The sequence below is a fragment of the Bufo gargarizans genome, chromosome 1 (assembly GCF_014858855.1).
Source record: "Bufo gargarizans isolate SCDJY-AF-19 chromosome 1, ASM1485885v1, whole genome shotgun sequence".
Classification (NCBI taxonomy): domain Eukaryota; kingdom Metazoa; phylum Chordata; class Amphibia; order Anura; family Bufonidae; genus Bufo; species Bufo gargarizans.
Window position 1 is genome coordinate 410684730 of NC_058080.1, and position 23393 is coordinate 410708122.

Genomic DNA, 23393 nt, shown 5'->3' on the forward strand with positions numbered 1-23393 from the left:
AAACCTCTTAACCTTCTAGACTCCTGACAAAATTACTGACATGAAAAACTAGGCGTATTTCTGGCACAGATAGCGGAGCAAGTTGGCACAACTAAGCTGGTTAGTTGTGCCACTATCTGCGACTTCGCCCCGCTCACGGCAGGCCTAAAATTGTGGGCGTGATGTGGGCGGGGAAGGGGACGGACCAGCAAGCCTGTCTCTTTCACCTTTTTCTACGCCTGTTTTAGGCGTAGAAAAAGGTCTAGATGTAAGACTGCTCAGAAGCTGTCTTACATTTAGAACTGCCGCTGGATACACCGAAGTTATGGAGAGGCCTCTTAGTCTTACTCCAGTAGGAGGTTGGCATACAAAAACTGGAGTAAAGCCTCATTCACACGATAGTATTTTTCAGTCCGTATCCGATCTGCATTTTTTGTGGATCACTAGCAGACCCATTAATTTCTATGTGGCCATAAAAAATGTGGGCAGCACACAGATGTCATATGTATGCTGTAGCATCTGTGCGCTTGTGTCACAAGTTATACAACATGTCCTACTGTATTCTTGCCCGCTTTGCAGACAAGAATAGGCATTTTGATGATGGGGCCCGTGAAAAGTGCAGGATGCACATGGCAGGTATTTGCATTATGTGGAGTATAGTAACAGCTGTAGACAACAATGTTTTTTTAAAGATGCACCACATTTATCATACAACTCCTGTGAACAAGGCAGACATAGCAGAGCTGGAGAGGTACAGAGGAGGGCAACTGAAGTAATAACTGGAATGGGGCAACTACAGTACCCTGAAAGATTATCAAAATTAGGGTTATTCACTTTAGAAAAAAGACGACTGAGGGGAGATGTAATTACTATGTATAAATATATCAGGGGACAGTACAGACATCTCTCCCATCAGCTATTTATCCCCAGGACTGTGACGAGGGGACATCCTCTGCGTCTGGAGGAAAGAAGGTTTGTACACAAACATAGAAAAGGATTCTTTACGGTAAGAGCAGTGAGACTATGGAACTCTCTGCCTGAGGAGGTGGTGATGGTGAGTACAATAAAGGAATTCAAGAGGGGCCTGGATGAATTTCTGTAGTGTAATCGTTGATCCAGGGAGTTATTCTGATTGCCTGTTTGGAGTCGGGAAGGAATTTTTTTTCCTTAAAGTGGGGAAAATTCTCCTCATATTCCCTTCAATAAATTCCATTATGTTAACTTACCTCCATTTTTTATCTTTGGTAATTGCACCTCCTTCAATTTGAAGTCTGACAATTTTGGGGCTCCCTCAAAGTGCTTGACGAGGGTCCAGGCACGAGACAGCACCATTCTGTGAAGGCTGAGAGTCAAAGGAACAAATTCATCTGGTAATATTTTCTATAAAGTCTTTTATTAAAAAGGCAAGAGGGTGGATCTATCAGAATAAATATGTCCTGCTTAATTGGCACAATGAACAATGCTACATTCATTTCACTAAATAACCTTGCCAACAAGCCTATATCTGTTAACATGTCTCCAAAGCTGATTGGCCATTTTTTGCTTTGTAATGGACTAATAATTAATTATGTTACTTGTATGATAAACTGATACGTGCAGCATAATAACCTAGTCTGGGAGGGAGCAATGACTTAGCAAATATCATAACCACATATGAATTTTCACAGTGACTTGGCTCTTCTGTGAATGTTGGGAAACCTCAAGAATTCAACTAAACTTTTATCATGAACATTAGTGTAATTAAAACGTTCTTTTTTCAAGGGGTGAACTGGAAACTGAATGGAGGTATTTCTATCTCAGACAATGGGGGCATATCACTAGTATATGCCCCAATTGTCTGATAGCTGCGGGTTCCACCTCTGGGGTAAACTGAGTCAGCAAAGTGAAGGTGAACGCACTCACGGTCTCTCTCCATTCTTTTTATGGGGCTGCCGAAAATAACGGAGCACTGGCTGAACAATATTGAAGTCAATGGAACCTGTGGCCGTGCACGTGCGGTGCGCATTCCTTCACTTCGCAGGCTCAGTTTATGAGATAGGTGAGGGTCCCAGAGGTGGCCTATCAGACAATGAGGGCTTATCCTAGGGATATGCCCCCATTGTCTGAGATGGGAATATCCCTGAATGAGCAATACCACAGTGCAGCAAAAAATATTATTCCAACAGAACTTAATACCCTAGTGCAACACAAAAAACTACCCTAGTGCAGAAACAAATACTACCCCACAGCACAAAATATTGCTCCACCAGAACCAAAAACCACAGTGCAGTGCAAAATGTTTACATATCAGCACAAAATACCTTTCTAGAAGCCAACTCTCTGTGGTGGCCAGTGCCAGCTACAGTGTTCTGTCTGCATCATCATTTTCCATTTGTATCTAATTAACAAATGGGAGAGGAGGCTGAGGAGGTGAGACACAGGCCAGAACACTGAACTCACCCTACCATCAGCATGCTGACTATTCTTTCAGCACTGCCAAAAGGTACTTTAAAATATACACTATAGACCTATTAAAGCCATTGAGGTCTCAACTAATGTAGAAGTTCTCTTTCCACATCTTCTCTATTTGTCTCAGACTACCATGATTACTTCTTTCAGCCAAGTCTCATCTCTGCAGAGTTTGCCAAACAGACATCTTAAATTCCTCACTTTCTTATCTTCTTTTCCACTTCTCAACACAAACTCCTCACCTTGGTACCCCAATAGTGTCATCCTCCTGCCACCCCCAAAACTGTTCCCACTGTGCTCCCAAATGCCCCAAATACTATACAGCAGATAACTAGTTCCCCCAGTAGTACTAATGCTCCCTATAGTGACTCAAGTAGTATTATACTGCCACAGAGTGGCTCTATTATAAAGTTCCCTGTAGTGCTTCAGTAATAATAATGCCCCCCTATTATGCCCCTAGTAATAATAATACCTTCATATTGCCTTTAGTATTTAAAATGCCATCCTATTGACAGTGATTAATTATGAGCGGCAGGGGTCTTATTCGAATTCGCGATATTTCGTGAATATTTAATAGAATATTCGTTATACCTCCCCTCCCTCTATTATGCGCATTCCGGCAGCGCAATTACTATCACGCTGTCCGGAATGCAGAAAGCTACAGGCGGGAGATCAAAGGATCTCCCGCCTGTTAGCAAGCGCGCACGGCCCTGTGGTGCGCGTGCAGGGACGCGCAGGCTGGCTCGGTGATGTCATCTCACCGCGCCGGCCCACGTGTCCTTCACAGCGGTGAGCGCCACTGTGTGGGCAGTCTGGCAGTGCGGGCGGCCGGACATATAAGTCTGGCAGGTCCTGCACTTGTTAGAAGAGAGCCGGCTGCCCACCCTAGAGAGTCACCCCCAGGACAACAAGCATCCCCTGGACAACGAGCGGCAACCCCTGAAGGGCTGAGTATATCCCACGAATGCTCCATTAACCCTCACTATCCCACCAACGCTCCATTAACCCCCCACTATCCCACCAACACCATTAACCCTATCCCACCAACGAACCCTATACCTCCTCCATTAACCCTATCCCACTAACGAACCCTATAACCCTATTCCACCAACGTACCTCCTCCATTAACCCTATCCCACCAATGTACCCTATCCCACCAAAGCTCCACTATCCCACCACCCTACTTGCCTTAACCCCTTCCCTGCCAGGCATCTGCCAGATCCCGATATACCCCAGCAAACCCCAGCTCCCCTGCTGGTATTAACCCCTATTACACTCCCCCTTTTAGGGATAGTATATTGTTAGGTGGGGTGGGCGGTCATAAGTAAGTGTGTGTGTATGTGTGATTGAATAGTATAGCTAGTATTGTATTTGTAGAGCTGTGTATTTACTGTATATCAAGTGCGTCAGGTGTTAATAAATACCGTTATATTTGTACCCTTTGTGTAGCGTGTACTTGTTAGCGGTAGTGAGTTAGTAAGGCGCACGCAGGTAGTAAGTGTTAGTGACCGTGTGTTGTGTTAAGCAATAGAAAGCGTATAATTAAGGTTATAAATAGGCGTGACTATCTATAGACGGCCTACGCCTATTTTATGAATATTAATGAGCGATATTTGCATAAATATTGGTGATTAATATTCCCCCTTTACACACACAAAGATGCTGCATGCCGCATGCTAATGAGCTGATTCGAGTCCGGCGTGATGTCATTGAGTCCAGCGTATATTTAATTCAGAGCTATAGCCACTCCCCTGCCCACCTGCTGCTGATTCCTATGGAAACAAACTGTCATTCAGCAGCAGGTGGGCGGGGAGAGTCAGGAGCTCATTCAGGACTCATCATTATCAGCTGGAGCTTTTCAATACAAGATGTTGGCAGATTGACTGGGTCAATTAAAGAAAGTGACCCAGCATTTTGCTAAGCAAATCAGTCACTTATTTATGTTGCCCTTAGTTAGGACACCATAAAACTGGTGACAGGTTCCCTTTAAGTTGCTTGTGGGCCAATGATTCATGAGAAAAGTGAAAAGAAAAAAAAAAGAAAAAATTTATATATATATATATATATATATATATATATATTTTTTTTTTATTCTTCTACATATATACCAATATTATAACTTAATAATAATACATAAGCTCTTTTCTCATGTTTAATCCCATTGGAGATCTGGTGTTCAGCCTAAAAATCCAGAATGCCTTTCTTTGTAGAATAATTTTTTTTAAATCTCCACCTCAAGGGGGAACACCACTTTTTCTATTGCAAATGTTTGGAAGCTTTTCAAGCTGCGGTCATGTGAGGATATAAAGTGTTTGGCTGCGTTCTATGTACCCAGGCAGGAAGGATTAGTTATATATTTAATATGTTCTAATATTCAAGTTTTCATAGAAGAACTGCCTACGTACATCAAATCGCAGTCAGCACACCGTATAATAAACTATACCCACTGTATTACAGTTAAAGGGGTTGTCCGGGTTCAGAACTGAACCTCCATATTAAACCAGGCATGCTCCGATGCTCTCCTTTGCCCTGCGCTAAATCGCGCAGGGCAAAGGCATTTTCAAGAGTTCCGGTGACGTTCCGGGCTGTCCATGGGGCTGCCAGGAAGCCCGGTGATTCCAGTAAAACGGCTAGGGCAGCTCTAAAGCACGCCCATCAGAGCCACTGACGTCACCGAACACACTGCCGGGCGGAAGCTTCAGCCTGGCAGTGTGTTATTGTAAACAAAAGAGCCTGTGTCCTGCGCGATCTAGCGCAGGGCAAGAAAGCGCATTGAAACATGAGATGCTCCGATGCCAACATCAGGGGTGCATCCTAGGTGAAAATAAGGGTATGTCCGGGTTCAGCTCTGAACACGGACAACCCCTTTAATGTAACTTTTAATTGGAAACTTCAAGCTATGTTTTAAATCACGAAATATTTGACAGTCACAGTATATTTATATGTTTTACATGGATGACTTCCACATCTTGAAAAACCCATGTATTTTAACCAGATGTTTGTTGTGGTTTTGGTCACATTAGAAAAGAATGAAGGGGAAAGAGTGTTATCTAATGTTCGTGAACGTCTTGATACTACCCTGCAACATATAAAATGCTATCCTCATAAGATGGGGAGACTTTTGAGTATAACATTCTTTATCTGGGAAAATTGTTAACTATAAGTCAATAGAGTTGAGCGGACACCTGGATGTTCGGGTTCGACGGGTTCGGCCGAACTTTGGAAAAAAGTTAGAGTTCGAGACCCGAACTTGACCCCAAACCCGATTAAAGTCAATGGGGACCCGAACTTTTGAGCACTAAAATGGGTGCAAAATTGTCATGGAAAGGGCTAGAGGGTTGCAAATGTCGTCAAAATGTGGTTAAGAGCATGGCAAGTGCTCTGAAAACAAATGTGGATAGGGAAATGAATTTAAATAACAACATAAAATACGTCAAAATAAAAAATAATAATCTTGATCTAGGAGGACCAGGTCCATATGGAGTAGGAGGTTGAGGAGGCGTGGATGTGGCGGTGTAGGTGGAAGTGGAGGAGGAGGAGGAGGAGGTAGCCTACACTGCTTTTTGTTTTAAAATGTATTTATCTTTTTTAAATTGGGGTACACCCCAGAACAGTGGGAAATATAACCCTCCAGTCGTGCTAAACACACGTTCAAACAATACATCGGCTGCAGGGCAGGCCAGCACCTCCAAGGTGTAAAGGGCAAGCTCAGGCCATGTGCCCAATTTGGAGACCCAGAAGTTAGTTCGTGTAGGCGTGTGCATACTTACTGCCCAACCATGTCGCACGTCCCCGTGTGGTTCACGATCCAATTTGATATCTGCTCCATCAACTTTGGATGTTCTTTTATGCACATACCATGGTGATTACGGGTGGCGGGGGAATCAGGGTTCCAGGCCGGAGAGGGAGCGTGAGAAATAGAGACCAAATTTAAGGGAGATACATTTTTAAAAAAATTGGGATCGAGAAGAAATGTGGGAAAAGCTATTGAGGCGCAAATCTGGGACAAATTACAGAAGCCAAAATGTGGGCCAAAAGAGTCAAGCAGAATTGTGGGGAAAGCTATTGAGGTGCAAATGTGGGCCAAAAGAGTCAAGCAGAATTGTGGGAAAAGCTATTGAGGCGCAAATGTTGGCCAAAAAAGTATAGCGGAAATGTGGGACAAAGTATTGAAGCTTAAATGTGGTATAACTTGTTTTTTAAGCATTGAATCAAAGGAGGTGGCGCGCATCAATTAAAGAAGCATTTCAGAAATTTTATTCCCTGTCACCTATGCAGAGCAGGGGTTTATTCACGTCTAAAATTGTATAATGTCAACCCAAGAATGTAACAGAAAAATTACAGAAATGTATTAACCTGTCAACTTGGGGGGTGGCAGGGGTCTATGACAGAAAACAATTGTTTATTGTCACCCGAAAATGTAAAATAAAAAGTATTGAAATTTATTAAGCTGTCAACTAGGTAGACGAGGTGTATATAACACTCAAAAGATGGTGAATTTGACCATAAAATGTAACCGACAAATGTTTTTTTTTTTTTTTACAAGTCTAATAGGTATAGCAGTGGTACTTCACAAAAAAAAAATTGCTGAATTTCACCAGAAAATGTAACTGACAAATTTTATTTTTTTTGTTAACCGGCCTACTAGGTATAGCAGTGGTACTATACACCCAAAAATTGGTGAATTTCACCAGAAAATGTTAATGACAATTTTATTTTACTTTTAAACGGCCTACTAGGTATAACAGTGGTACATCACACCCAAAAATTTGTGAATTTCACCATAAAATGTAACAGACAAATTGTTTTATTGTTTAACCTGTCTACTAGGTATAGCAGTGGTACTTCACACCCAAAAATTGTTGAATTTCAACTGAAAATGTAACTGACACATTTTTTTTTGTTAACCGGCCTACTAGGTATAGCAGTGGTACTATACACCCCAAAATTTGTTAATTTCACCAGAAAATGTAAATGACAAAGTAGTGAAATGGTGGAGTTCCATATGGAGTAGGAGTTTGAGGAGGCGGTGGACATTGTGGAATAGTTGGAAGCGGCGGTGGAGGAGGACGAGATAGCCAACACAGGTTTTTGGTTTTAATTTAATCTTGTAAAATTAAGGTACACTCCAAAAGAGTGTGAAATATCCAAAATACAAACATGAGCTATTGCGCTTCAGTATAACAATGGCTGCTTAGTGCCGGTATACATGTCTATTCTGCACAAGGTACGGACAAGTCCTGAGGGATCCATGCCTGGTTCATTTTAATGAACGTGAGCTTGTCCACATTGGCTGTGGACAGGTGGCTGCGCTTGTCTGTGATGACGCCCCCTGCCGTGCTAAACACACGTTCAGATAATACACTGGCTGCAGGGCAGGCCAGCACCTCCAAACGTAAAGGGCAAGCTCAGGCCATGTGCCCAATTTGGAGACCCAGAAGTTGCAGGGGGCAGACCCGTCATTCAGTACGTATAGGCGTGTGTACACATACTGCTCCACCATGTTGGTGAAATGCTGCCTCCTGCTAAGATGTTCCATATCAGCTGGTAGTGCTGGTTGTTGTGGCGTGCTGACAAAGCTTTTCCACATTTCGGCCATACTAACCCTGCCTTCTGAGGTGCTGGCGGTGCCCCAGCTGCGTTGGCGACCTCTTCCTCGTCCTCTGCCTTCGCCTTGTGCTTCCACTGTGCCCCGTTGTCAGGTGGGAATGCCACCAGCAGCACGTCTACCAGCGTGCGCTTGTACTCGCGCATCTTACGATCACGCTCCAGTGACGGAATTAAGGACGGTATGTTGTCCTTGTAACGGGGCTCCAGCAGCGTGGCCACCCAGTAATCAGCACAAGTTAGAATGTGGGCAACTCGGTGGTCGTTGCGGAGACACTGCAGCATGTAATCGCTTATGTGTGCCAGGCTGCCCAGAGGCAACGAAAAGCTGCCCTCTGTGGGAGGTGTATCGTCTGTGTCCTCTGAATCCCCCCCTCCACGCACCAGTGATGGCCATGAGCTGGTCTGGGTGCCACCCTGCTGTGAACATGGTTCCTCCTCCTCCATCTCCTCCTCATACTCCACCTCGTCATCCTCCAGAACTGTGCCCTGGCTGGACAATTGTGTACCTTGGGTTTGTGGGTGCAGGAACCCACCCTTGGAGCCACTTGGGAATGACTGACCAGAAACCCTACGAAATGATCCCTCTTCCTCATCCTCCTGTGCCACATCCTCTTCCATCATCGCCAGGAGCGTTTTTTCAAGGAGGCATAGAAGTGGGATAGTAACGCTGAGAACATCGGCACTGGCCATGTTGGTGGAGTACTTGAAAACAGCGCAACAAGGAACACAGGTCTCGCATGGAGGCCCAGTCATTGGTGGTGAAGTGGTGCTGTTCTGCTGAGCGACTCACCCGTGCGTGCTGCAGCTGAAACTCCACTATCACCTGCTGCTGCTGCTCGCACACTCTGGCCAGCATGTGCAAGGTGGAGTTCCACCTTGTGGGCACGTCGCAAATGAGGCGGTGAGCGGGAAGGCCGAAGTTACGCTGCAGCACTGACAGGCAAACAGCAGCAGGGTAAGAACGCAGCAGCTCTGACATATCGGTGTAATTTTTAAGGAATCTCTGCACAAGCAAATTCAGCACATGCGCCAGGCAAGGGATGTGCGTCAAACCGGCTAGTTCCAGAGCTGCTACGAGATTTCGACCCATTATCGCACACCACCAGGCCGGGCTTGAGGCTGACTGGCACAAACCTCTCATCGGTCTGTTGTTCAAGGCCCGTCCACAGCTCCTGCACGGTGTGGGGTGTGTCCCCCAAACAGATAAGTTTTAAAACTTTACCCCTGGCTGTGCTGAAGTTGGTGGTGAAGGTGTTACGCTGACCGGATGAGGAAGCAGAGTAGGAGGAGAAAGCAACAGGAGGCAAACTGAAGCGCCCTTCAATCCTCGGTGGTGGAAGGACATGCGTCAAACTGCTATCCGCCTCAGGGCCAGCCGCCACTGCATTTACCCAGTGTGCTGTTATGGAGATATACAGACGTGGACAAAATTGTTGGTACCCTTTGGTCAATGAAAGAAAAAGTCACAATGGTCACAGAAATAACTTTAATCTGACAAAAGTAATAATAAATTAAAATTCTATAAATGTTAACCAATGAAAGTCAGACATTGTTTTTCAACCATGCTTCAACAGAATTATGTAAAAAAATAAACTCATGAAACAGGCATGGACAAAAATGATGGTACCCCTAACTTAATATTTTGTTGCGCAACCTTTTGAGGCAATCACTGCAATCAAACGCTTCCTGTAACTGTCAATGAGACATCTGCACCTCTCAGCAGGTATTTTGGCCCACTCCTCATGAGCAAACTGCTCCAGTTGTGTCCGGTTTGAAGGGTGCCTTTTCCAGACTGCATGTTTCAGCTCCTTCCAAAGATGCTCAATAGGATTGAGGTCAGGGCTCATAGAAGGCCACTTTAGAATAGTCCAATTTTTTCCTCTTAGCCATTCTTGGGTGTTTTTAGCGGTGTGTTTTGGGTCATTGTCCTGTTGCAAGACCCATGACCTGCGACTGAGACCAAGCTTTCTGACACTGGCTAGTACATTTCTCTCTAGAATTCCTTGATAGTCTTGAGATTTCATTGTACCCTGCACAGATTCAAGACACCCTGTGCCAGACGCAGCAAAGCAGCCCCAGAACATAACAGAGCCTCCTCCATGTTTCACAGTAGGGACAGTGTTCTTTTCTTGATATGCTTCATTTTTTCGTCTGTGAACATACAGCTGATGTGCCTTGGCAAAAACTTCGATTTTTGTCTCATCTGTCCACAGGACATTCTCCCAGAAGCTTTGTGGCTTGTCAACATGTAGTTTGGCATATTCCAGTCTTGCTTTTTTATGATTCGTTTTCAACAATGGTGTCCTCCTTGGTCGTCTCCCATGTAGTCCACTTTGGCTCAAACAACGACGGATGGTGCGATCTGACACTGATGTTCCTTGAGCATGAAGTTCACCTTGAATCTCTTTAGAAGTCTTTCTAGGCTCTTTTGTTACCATTCGGATTATCCGTCTCTTAGATTTGTCATCAATTTTCCTCCTGCGGCCACGTCCAGGGAGGTTGGCTACAGTCCCATGGATCTTAAACTTATGAATAATATGTGCAACTGTACTCACAGGAACATCTAGTTGCTTGGAGATGGTCTTATAGCCTTTACCTTTAACATGCTTGTCTATAATTTTCTTTCTGATCTCTTGAGACAGCTCTTTCCTTTGCTTCCTCTGGTCCATGTCGAGTGTGGTACACACCATATCACCAAACAACACAGTGATTACCTGGAGCCATATATATAGGCCCAATGGCTGATTACAAGGTTGTAGACACCTGTGATGCTAATTAGTGGACACACCTTGAATTAACATGTCCCTTTGGTCACATTATGTTCTGTGTTTTCTAGGGGTACCATCATTTTTGTCCATGCCTGTTTCATGAGTTTATTTTTTTACATAATTCTGTTGAAGCATGGTTGAAAAACAATGTCTGACTTTCATTGGTTAACATTTATAGAATTTTAATTTATTATTACTTTTGTCAGATTAAAGTTATTTCTGTGACCATTGTGACTTTTTCTTTCATTGACCAAAGGGTACCAACAATTTTGTCCACGTCTGTAACAGCACTGACCGTGCTTACTGGTCCACGTATCCGTAGTCAGGTGCACCTTGCCACAGATGGCGTTGCGCAGTGCACACCTAATTTTGTCCCCTACTTGGTTGTGAAGGGAACGGATGGCTCGCCTTGAAAAGTAGTGGCGGCTGGGCACGACATAGTGTGGGACAGCCACCGCCATAAGGCCTTTAAAACTATCCGTCTCCACGTGACGGAATGACAGCATTTCAAAGGCCAGTAATTTAGAAATGCTGGCATTCAGGTCTAGGGATCGCGGGTGGGTGGGGGGGGGGTACTTCCTCTTCCTCTCCAGCGTTTGGGATATGGAGAGCTGAACGCTTCCGTGGGACATTGTGGAGATGCCTGGTTACCCAGGTGTTGGTGTTGCTGGGGGTTTTGAGGTGTCTACTCCACTGCAGCTCGTGCTTTGCACTTAAATGCCTGGTCATGCAGGTTGTGCTCAGGTTGAGAACATTTATGCCTCGCTTCAGGCTCTGATTGCACTGCGTGCAAACCACTCGTGTTTTTTCGTCAGCACATTGTCTGAAGAACTGCCACGCCAGGGAACTCCTTGGAGCTGGCTTTGATGTGCTAAGTCCCTTGCTGTGGTGGGCAGTAGGAGGTGTACTGTCTAGAGGACAGCCGCTCCGCTTTTGCACCCTGCTCACTCTTCTGCTGTGCTGGTGGCTCTGTGCGACCACCGCCTCTTCCTCCGAACTACATAGGTCACTTGCTTGACCTAAAATCCATGTGGGGTCGAGGACCTTATCGTCCTCCACATCATCTTCCACCCAGTCGTCACCCCTGCCTTCCTTGTTGGTCAGCAGTTGGCACCTGTGTTTCGTCATCATCGTGCTGCGATGGTCCTCCCATGTACTCATCTTGAAAGATAAGTGGTTAGGCATCGATGCACTCAATATCTTCCACTTCTGGGGCAGGGCTAGGTGGATGGCCCTGGGAAACCCGTCTAGCAGAGTCATCAAAAAGCAGAAAAGACTGCTGCTTGACTTGGGGCTCAGACTGCTTGGCAGATTTGCAAGGGGGTGAGGTGAAAGACTGATGGACATCGGCTGCAGGTGACAACTGTGGTCTTTCAGCAGGAGACTGGATGGGAGACAATGTGAAGGAACTGGATCCAGTGTCAGCAACCCAATCTACTATCGCCTGTACTTGTTAGGGCCTCACCAGTCGTAGAGCAGCATTAGGCCTGACCAAATACCGCTGCAGGTTTTGTCGCCTACTCGCACCTGAGGAAGGGGTTTCACTTGTGCGTGTAGCTGGCACAGATCGACCACGTCCTCTCCCTGCAACAGGAGCTCCACTAGCAGCACCACGACCTGGGCCACATCCCTTATTTGACGCTCTCCTCATATTTTTCGAATTTAGGATCTTGCCCTAAATGGGTGTTTAATTAATAGTAGAATAGAACGACAGTATGTAAAGGGTGTATCTCACACGGTCTGAATCAGTGTAGGCCTGAATTAGAAATGTATTTGCCCAAAATGGCTGTATTTCAAATCCCTGGATCTTACCCCTGTATGTAGATGGAGTATCTCACAGGGCCTGAACCAGTGTAGGCCTGAAGTAAATATTTCTTTGCCCAAAATGGCTGTATTTCAAATCCCTGAATCAAACCCCTGTATGTAGAGGGGGTATCTCACACGGTCCGAAATAGTGTAGGCCTAAAGTAAATATTTCTTTGCCCAAAATGGCTGTATTTCAAATCCCTGACTAATACCCCTGTATGTAGAGGGAGTATCTTACAGGGCCTGAACCAGTGTAGGCCTGAAGTAAAAATTTCTTTGCCCAAAATGGCTGTATTTCAAATGGCTGTATTTCAAATCCCTGAATCAAACGCCTGTATGTAGAGGGAGTATCTTACAGGGCCTGAACCAGTGTAGGCCTAAATTAAATATTTCCTTGCCCAAAATGGCTGTATTTCAAATGGCTGTATTTAAAATGCCTGCATCAAACCCCTGTATGTAGAGGGTGTATCTCACACGGTTTTAACCAGTGTAGACCTGAATTCAATATTGGTGCATCAAATGGCGGTATTTAAAATCTCTGAATGTAACCCAAATGTATTAAGGGTGTATCTCACAATGACATCTGCATCAAAGGCTGCCAACTAAATTTTTTGTGCCCAAACGAGTGTTTGTTTAACAACTGAATTTGACAGCAGTATATAAGCCTGTAATTTCACACTTGCTGATGCGGCAAGGCCTGAAAATAGTGTTTTTTGTCAAAAAAGTGTGTTTTTCAAACCCCAGAAAATGATGGGTGTATTTCTAGCTTAAATTGCACACTCACTAATCAAGATTGCCCAAAAAGTTTTTAGTTTTTTTTGGTAACAGAATATGAAAGCTGTATATATTAAACTTGAATTTAACACTTGCAGATCAGGAAAATACAGATTTTTGGCAAAACAATGTGTTTTTAAAACCCCAGAAAATGATGGGTGTATATTTACCTTACATTGCACACTGACTAATCCAGATGTTGTATTTTGCCCAAAAAAATTGTGATTTGCAATGTCCCAAAAGCTCAGATGCAGTGCTGGTGCACTGGGCTTGCATAAAATGGCCGCCGCCACCCACCTAACTAACAGAATATTAAAAGTTCTTATTTTTTTGGTTAATGGCCTCAGGGCAGGGTAAAACGATTGTGCCCTGCACCCACAGATCTATTTCTCTGTAGATCGCTGAGTTAGATTCTCTCCTATTCTCTCCCTGAAATCACAATTCCAGCAGCATCCTATCCCTACACTAATCAGAGCAGAGTGACGTGCAGCGCTACGTGACTCCAGCTTATATAGAAAATGGGTTAGATGCTGCTCGGGCCAGTCACAGCCATGCCATTAGTAGGCATGGCTGTGATGGCTTCTAAGGTCAGACAGTTAACCGCTTGTTGATTGGCTGTTCTGCAGCCTTTCAAAAAGCGCCAAGAAAGCGCCGAACACCGAACCTGAACTTTTATCCTCTATCCTGTAAACGTGAAATAATTTCACCACATTCCCTATTAAAAGAATCATCTGTACTGCAATTTTTTTGCGTGCTCTAATCAGTTCACCTCCAGGAATGGCCTTAATAGTTTGCATAGGGTGATGACTATTAGCCCTCAGGATCGTATCACCAGTTATTTCCTTCTGTTAAGTTTCAGTTTGTATTTCATTATCAGGAATGCCAGAGTGTATGGTTTATCATTTAGATACATAATGAAGGCTGGTATGGCAGACACATCACCCTCCCATATCAGGAGCAGATCATCAATGTATCTGCCATACCAGCCTATAATCTGAACAAAAGGATTTGCATCATTGTATATGTATCTCTCCTCCCAGTATGACATTACAAGGTTAGCCAGTGATGGAGAAAATCTAGCACCCTTCAACACAATTTTTTTTTCTTGACATAATACTTATCAAACAAAAAATAATTGTGAGTCAATAAAAATCCAGTTGTGTCCAGAATATAATTAATCAGAACTGTGGAATATTTACCGTATCTATGCAGATGATACTCTAACGCTAAAATGGCCACATTATCTGGAATTGACGGGTACAATGAAACGTCACTGGCTATCCATTTAGATTCAGTACTCTAACATCATAAAAGCATCTCAAAATGTCCAAAGTATCTTTTATGTAACCAGGGACTCTTTTTACCAATGGTTGCAAAAGGGAATCCAGCCACTCTCCTAACCTTTCAGTTAATGAGCCTATACCTGAAACTATTGGTCATAGGGGAGGCAGATTAATGCCTTTGTGTACTTTAGGTAAAGCATGGATGATGGGTGTAACCAGAGATTCCCCATTCAAAAGAGCAAACTGTTTGTGTGTAGTGTTGAGCGAGCATGCTCGGCCGAATACCAGTTCGGCTCGAGCATCGCCATGCTCGGCACATGGTGATGCTTGGCAGAGTACCGCATGTGCTCGAGCGCAATGCTCGAGTCTCCTCCCCATACGTTTTGCAGCTGCTAAGCTGCCAATAAACGTGCAGGGAAGTACTGCCCTCACTGTAATGCCAGTAGCCATGTTGGGTACTGGCATTACAGTGATTGGCTGGCCGAAACTATATAGCACCCGATGACGCATGTTCGGCTCATTCAAAGTCAGGGAGAGCTGAGTAAAGGAAGGGACAGACAGTGTAAGGAGTGTAATTGAATATTATTTGTGTACAAAAACATTTCAGAGACCCAAAAGTCCTTTTAAGGACTAATGTGTGTGACAGCCGCAATATATATTTTTAGCGCATCCTGCGCAAAATACGGTGTAATAGGCCGCTGCGGACAGTTAAATTATCCGCGCCACATCTCCTGTTTAAAAACTGTGCGCATCCCTAAAATATCAGTGACATCCAGTGCACTTTTTCCGTAGACGGTGTCCACTTCTGACAGTGACCTTACCAGGGCCACATCTGCTGTGTAACATGTGCGCTTCTAAAATTTTTCTGTGACATAAAATTTTCAATAGACGGTGTTGTGGCGAAACCAACCTCGCCACTGGGTTTTGGAGGGGGCTGTTTAAAAGCCTCTTGCCTCAGGATTATGGCCCATAGTAACTTTAAAGGAGAAAACAGACCGGCCGCACAGCTTAAATCTGTCTGTAGAATTGTATTTTATGTTATTATGCGTTCGGTTAAATTGTATGTTATGTGAGGGCACCCAGATAGCTAATATTATTGTATTCGTGTATTCTGAGTGCCATTCACCTAATGATATGCACTCAGACTTGAGCTATCTGGGGATATGTTAAATGTCTGTGTTTGCTGTGGGGGTGTGCCATTGTGTGTTTGGGTGGTGATTCCTGTCCTGTTGTCTCCGCATGTGTATTGGTGATCTCCCCTTTGTCCTGAGAGATAATTGGATTGTCTTCGGTCGTCTCCGGGACAGAGGGGAGGAAACCATGATGCATTGTGGGGATATGTTGTATCTGCAACAAACTGTAATAAAAACCAGGCTGGGTGTGCCAGCACTTCAGATCACTGCTGACCCTCAAGACGGAGCCTTGTCTCGTTATTGGGGGGATTCCCTGTATGCTGTTAGAGACTGATTGCCAGGAGTGTAAGCCGACTGAATGCTTTTCCTGTTCGCCTGCTGACAGCTACTTGCGAGGTTCCAGTTTGGAGTGCTATTTTGTATCCAGTTCGGAAGGTTGGTGTTCTGCAGTAGCTGTGCCTGTCTCTCGGAAAGGGGCATATCGCCTGAACGGATTTTAACCCCTTGTCTGCTGAAACGGTCCGTTACATTGGTGGCAAGCAGCGGGATCGTTCCTACAGCCAGAAGGACAGCTACAGGAGACACCATTTCTGTGGATTCTACAATTTAAGGGCAACGCATGTCTCAGTACAGCGACCCTAAAAGCACCAGGATGGAACCACCAGTGGAGTACAGATACTCTGTGGAGGAATTTGACCGTATGATGTGGTTGCGGCTGAACTTCTTCGGACCCAATCCAGCTGAGAAATACGTGAAGTTCGTGAGGAGTCTAGTGTCTAAGACCCTACTATACCGGGCAGAAGGTGACGGTCAGCTGCCACGTTGGGTGGACCTCCATCGGAAGTTACGGTTGCGGGACAGTGGGAGCCCAGTCTCCATTCCCCAGCGGCAGTGTGAAGTGCAGGGAGAGGAGAGCAACGTCCTCCCTCCCCAGCGGCAGGCTGAGTTACAGGGGGCAGAGGTAGTTGTTCCTGCCCCCCAGCAGCAGCATGATTGTTTGGGAATTAAGAGCCCAGTCTCCTTTCCCCAGCAGCAGGACACTGTATTGGGAGCGGAGGCGGTCGGTCGCCCTCCCCAGCGGCTGGAAGTATATATGGGAGAGGAGCACGTTACCCCCTCTTCCCAGCGGCAGCTTAACGCACCAGGGGGAGACAGTAAGCCCCACAACAGTGCAGATGGGACCGTGGTCTCTGCACTTACAGCACAGGGGGTAGGGACAGTCGGTCCTGTCCCCCAGCAACAGGGCTGTTTAGCCAAAGAGGAGACAGTCGGTTTCCCCCTCCAACAACCAGACTCCAACCAGGCTTCTTCCGTGGTAACGCTGGCACCAGGGCAGAGTACCGCTGATACCTGCCCACAAAGCAACCTCCACTCCAAGCCAGGGAGCAACACAGAGACCGGGAGTACCAGCTTCCAACATAACCTTGGTGGATTCACTGGACAGAGACAGGCTACGAAATTCAGCAGGTCCAGTATTGGGTTGTGGGTGGGCTGCCAGACTAACTCAGGTACCGACCGGCGTGAGGTCAGGTATCTGGTTAGTCTTCCCTGGGGGGGGAGATGTGTGGCGAAACCAACCTCGCCACTGGGTTTTGGAGGGGGCTGTTTAAAAGCCTCTTGCCTCAGGATTATGGCCCATAGTAACTTTAAAGGAGAAAACAGACCGGCCGCACAGCTTAAATCTGTCTGTAGAATTGTATTTTATGTTATTATGCGTTCGGTTAAATTGTATGTTATGTGAGGGCACCCAGATAGCTAATATTATTGTATTCGTGTATTCTGAGTGCCATTCACCTAATGATATGCACTCAGACTTGAGCTATCTGGGGATATGTTAAATGTCTGTGTTTGCTGTGGGGGTGTGCCATTGTGTGTTTGGGTGGTGATTCCTGTCCTGTTGTCTCCGCATGTGTATTGGTGATCTCCCCTTTGTCCTGAGAGATAATTGGATTGTCTTCGGTCGTCTCCGGGACAGAGGGGAGGAAACCATGATGCATTGTGGGGATATGTTATATCTGCAACAAACTGTAATAAAAACCAGGCTGGGTGTGCCAGCACTTCAGAGCACTGCTTGACCCTCAACACGGAGCCTTGTCTCGTTATTGGGGGGATTCCCTGTATGCTGTTGGAGACTGATTGCCAGGAGTGTAAGCTGACTGATACGCTTTTCCTGTTCGTCTGACTGACAGCTATTTGTGAGGTTCCAGTTTGGAGTGCTATTTTGTATCCAGTTCGGGAGGTTGGTGTCCTGCAGTAGCTGTGCCTGTCTCTCAGAAAGGGGCATATCGCCTAAACGGATCTTAACCCCTTGTCTGCTGAAACGGTCCGTTACAGGTGTCCTCTTCTGACAGTCGGGAGTGGGTAATTTGCGCACCCCCTGCTGCCTTCCTTGGATGTGGTTGCCGTTTCTCAGGCTCCCTCTCCTGAATCGAACATCAATTCCCCGTTACCCATGGTCACCATGTTAGGCGCATAAAAGAACATCGAAAGTTGATAGGGCAGACATCCAAATGGATTATCGACGTCACGGGGACGTGCGATCAGGCAGAAGTTATCTAGAGTCATCAAAGCGGCAGCAGGCCCTCACCCGTAATGTTTGTGATGGTCAGCTCACCTGCAGGTTCTCAACCATACTTTTTTCGATGGTCAGCTAAGCAGCAGGCACTTTCCCATAAGAGTCTGGTCAGCACAATCCTCATGGCCGTTGGTCACGTAACTAATTAGCACCGAGGAGTCTCGTTGGTTAATCGGAATTAACAAGACAAATCGCTCCACAAACTCAGAACGGCTATGCACCACTACCCACAGAATCGAGAAAGAGCTATCAATCTGTCGATCATTTCCGTGTCCGGGCCGGGTGAGGTTTGCTGTGTTAAGTCAAATTAAGCCGCAGGCTCCACTCCTGGTGGTGCCCTTCTGTCAATTAGTTTAGGTTTCAGCTTTGCAACCATACTCCCTCCGGAACCCAAAGACTGGTTTCCCGGAAGCTGCTCGGCTGGTCATGGAAATAATGCCACCAGATCGCCTGTTGGATCGTTTTCGAACCTCCGACTTTTGTTGTTGATTAATGAAAACATTCTTGGCAAATGCTTTCACTGTGGTTCGTCTTGCACCGATCCATGAATATCACCTCTAGCGGGGCAATACGGATGCCACCGGCCGTCTCTCTTAATCATGACCCCAGTTCCGAAAATCAACAACATTTTTGGCTGAACTTGCACTTTATATACAAGTAAATATACAGGAAAGAATGTTTCCTAACAATTTTTCCTCTAAAATTGATTTTATCGTGCGTATTATTGTCAGTCTGTAAAAGTGGCGTACTACTCGGACAACATGGTTCCCAGCAGCGACCTGGGAGTCCAAGATGCATCCAGACATCCTCCCCATGCTGTTTCCGAACCATTTTGGTGGTGTTTCCATCAATTTCTGACCTTTTCCTATGAACCAGGCACCTGGTTTAATGCTCGGGTTCTCCCATTGACTTCCATTATACTCTGTCGAGCACCCGAACATCCCTATGTGTTCTGCACGAGCACCCGAGCACTACGGTGCTCGATCAACACTATTTGTGTGTTATAAATCCTAAATCTCTGCCTTTGCAGAGAATTTGAATATATTCATGTTGGTATTGATTCAAAGGATTACTCTCCAGTTTTTGATATGTGGAAATATACGATAATATACCCATCATCTGTTGATGGTAAATTTGTTGATCAAGTACTACTACCGAACCTCCCTTCTCTGCCATTTTAATTGCCACGTCATTAAGATCAGCTAGATCTTTTAAAGCTAATTTTTGTTTGTGTGTTAAATTGTCATGCGTATCTAAAGGACATTGTGTATCATATATGGCAGGAAGTTTCTTTTCTATACTTTCTTGAAAGACATCCACACTGTGGGTATGAGATTTTAGAGGATAAAACTGAGGGTTCAACACCTTAAAATGATCACTTGTCATATTACCCTCAGCTGAATCCTCATTTTCATGCTGTAGATTCATAAGACACACTTGTTCTTTAAAGGAAAATTCCATAAAATTATTTTTAGTTTTAATTCAATTAGCTTTTTTTTAATGTGGAATCTCTGATTACACCCATCATCCATGCTTTACCTAAAGTACACAAAAGGCATTAATCCGCTATAGTTTCAGGTATAGGTTCATCAACTAAAAGGTTAGGAGAGTGGCTGGATTCCCTTTTGCAACCATTGGTAAAAAAAAGTCCCTGGTTACATAAAAGATACTTTGGACATTTTGAGATGCTTTTAGGATGTTAAATGGAGTACTGAATCTATATGGATAGCCAGTGACGTTTCATTGTACCAGTCAATTCCACATAATGTGGCCATTTTAGCGTTAGAGTATCAAATGCATAGATACAGTAAATGTTCCACAGGTCTGATTGATTATATTCTGGACATAACTAGATTTTTTGGGACTCGCTTGATAATAAGTATTATGTCCAGAAAAAAGGAGTTCAGATGGGTGCTAGATTTTCTCCATCACTGGCTAACCTTGTAATGTCATACTGGGAGGAGAGATACATATACAATGATTCAAATCCTTTTGTTCAGAATATAGGCTGGTATGGCAGATACAGCGATGATCTGCTCTTGATATGGGAGGGTGATGTGTCTGCCATACCAGCCTTCATTATGTATTTAAATGATAATCCATACAATTTGAAATGCACTTGTTCTTTTGGTTCACATACTATTAACTTCCTTGATCTCACATTGACTGGCATTCCTGATAATGTGATACAAACTGAAACTTATCAGAAGGAAATAACTGGTGATACGATCCTGAGGGCTAATAGTAATCACCCTATGCATACTATTAAGGCCATTCCTGTAGGAGAACTGATTAGAGCGCGAAGGAATTGCAGTACAGATGATTCTTTCAATAGGGAATGTGGTGAAATTATTTCACGTTTACAGGATAGAGGATATCCTCAATGGATGCTGACTAGAGCCCTTAGTATAGCACAAAACAAACGAAGAAGTGAGCTACTTTTTAGGACAGAAAAAAAGGTCCAATACAGAAAAAGCAAAAGTAAAAAATCTAAATAAATACAGAAGGGAAGGTAAAAATAATGTTATTTCACCCACATTAGTATTGACTTACAGTCGACAATTTTCCCCCGATTAAAAGGATGTTATACTCAAATATCTTTCCATCTTATATGAGGATGACATTTTATATTAAGTATTAAAATGTGGTTGCAGGGTAGTATCAAGACGTTCACAAACATTAGCTAACACTCTTTCCCCTTCATTCTTTTCTAATGTGACCAAAACCACAGCCAATATTTGGTTGAAATATATGGGTTTTTCAAGATGTGGAAGTCATCCATGTAAAACATAAATAAACTGTGAGTGTCAAAAGTTTCGCGATTTAAAACATAGCTTGAAGTTTCCAATTAAAAGTTACATAAAAGGGGTTGTCTGGGTTCAGAGCTGAACCCGGACATACCCTTATTTTCACCTAGACACCACCCCTGATGTTGGCATCAGAGCATCTCATGCTCCGATGCACTCCCTTGCCCTGCGCTAGATCGCGCAGGGCACGGGCTCTTTTATTTACAATAACACACTGCCGGGCGGAAGCTTCCGCCCGGCAGTATGTTCGGTGATGTCACCGGCTCTGATGGGCGTGCTTTAGCACTGCCCTAGGCGTTTTACTGTTATATTAACTGTAATACAGTGGGTATAGGTTATATTATACGGTGTGCTGACTGTGATTTGATGTACGTATTCAGTTCTTCTATGAAATGTAAAACTAGAATATTATAACATATTAATTATATAACTAATCCTTCCTGCCTGGGTACATAGAACGCAGCCAAACACTTTATATCCTCACATGACTGCAGCTTGAAAAACTTCCAAACATTTGCAATAGAAAAAATGGTGCTCCCCCTAGAGGTGGAGATATTAAAAAAATTATTCTACAGGAGAGAGGCATTCTGGATTTTTGGGCTGAACATGAGATATCCAATGGGATTAACACCTTAAGGACCAGGCAATTTTTAGCAAATCTGACATGTGTCACTTTATGTGATGTTAACTTTAAAATGCTTTTACTTATCCAAGCCATTCTGAAATTGTTTTATCAACACATATTGTACTTCATGACACTGGTAAATTTCAGTCAAAATATTTCATTTTTATTTATAAAAACAATACTAAATTAGCAAAAAAATATTAAAAATTCGCAATTTTTAAAATGTCAATTTCTCTGCTTTTAAAACAGATAGTGATACCTCCTAAAATAGTTATTACTTTACATTTCCCATATGACGACTTCATGTTTGGATCATTTGGTATATTACATTTTCATTTTTTGGGACGTTAGGCTTAGAAGTAAATCTTTAAATATTTGGAGAAAATTTCCCAAACCCACTTTTTAAGTATTAGTTCGGGTCTGAAGTTACTTTGTGAGGCTTACATAATAGAAACCACCCATAAATGGCCCCATTTTAGAAACTACACCCCTCAAAGTATTCAAAACTGATTTTACAAACTTTGTTAAACCTTTAGGTGTTCCACAGGAATTAACCACTTCAACCCCGCTAGCTGAAACCCCCTTAATGACCAGGCCACTTTTTACACTTCTGCACTACACTACTTTCACCGTTTATTGCTCGGTCATGCAACTTACCACCCAAATGAATTTTACCTCCTTTTCTTCTCACTAATAGAGCTTTCATTTGGTGGTATTTTATTGCTGCTGACATTTTTACTTTTTTTGTTATTAATCGAAATTTAATGATTTTTTAGCAAAAAAATGACATTTTTCACTTTCAGCTGTAAAATTTTGCAAAAAAAACAACATCCATATATAAATTTTTCGCAAAATTTATTGTTCTACATGTCTTTGATAAAAAAAATGTTTGGGCAAAAAAAATAATGGTTTGGGTAAAAGTTATAGCGTTTACAAACTATGGTACAAAAATGTGAATTTCCACTTTTTGAAGCAGCTCTGACTTTCTGAGCACCTGTCATGTTTCCTGAGGTTCTACAATGCCCAGACAGTAGAAAACCCCCACAAATGGCCCCATTTCGGAAAGTAGACACCCTAAGGTATTCGCTGATGGGCATAGTGAGTTCATAGAACTTTTTATTTTTTGTCACAAGTTAGCGGAAAATGATGATTTTATTATTATTTTTTTCCTTACAAAGTCTCATATTCCACTAACTTGCGACAAAAAAAGAAAATTCTAGGAACTCGCCATGCCCCTCACGGAATACCTTGGGGTGTCTTCTTTCCAAAATGGGGTCACTTGTGGCGTAGTTATACTGCCCTGGCAATTTAGAGGCCCATATGTGTGAGAAGTAGTTTGCAATCAAAATGTGTAAAAAATGGCCTGCGAAATCCGAAAGGTGCTCTTTGGAATGTGTGCCCCTTTGCCCACCTAGGCTGCAATAAAGTGTCACACATCTGGTATCGCTGTACTCAGGAGAAGTTGGGGAATGTGTTTTGGGGTGTCATTTTACATATACCCATGCTGGGTGAGAGAAATATCTTGGCAAAAGACAACTTTTCCCATTTTTTTATACAAAGTTGGCATTTGACCAAGATATTTATC

At 43.8% G+C, this 23393-nt stretch overlaps 1 protein-coding gene across 1 annotated transcript in view; it reads right to left on the reverse strand.

Moving 5' to 3' along the window:
- LOC122932156 (prostaglandin reductase 1-like) overlaps positions 1-23393 on the reverse strand; it is a 90881-nt gene that overhangs the window by 41768 nt on the left and 25720 nt on the right. The window contains exon 2 of the mRNA XM_044286412.1: positions 1206-1321. Coding sequence (XP_044142347.1) covers positions 1206-1311 — 106 coding nt within the window. The 5' untranslated portion in view covers positions 1312-1321. The remainder of the gene's footprint in view (positions 1-1205; positions 1322-23393) is intronic.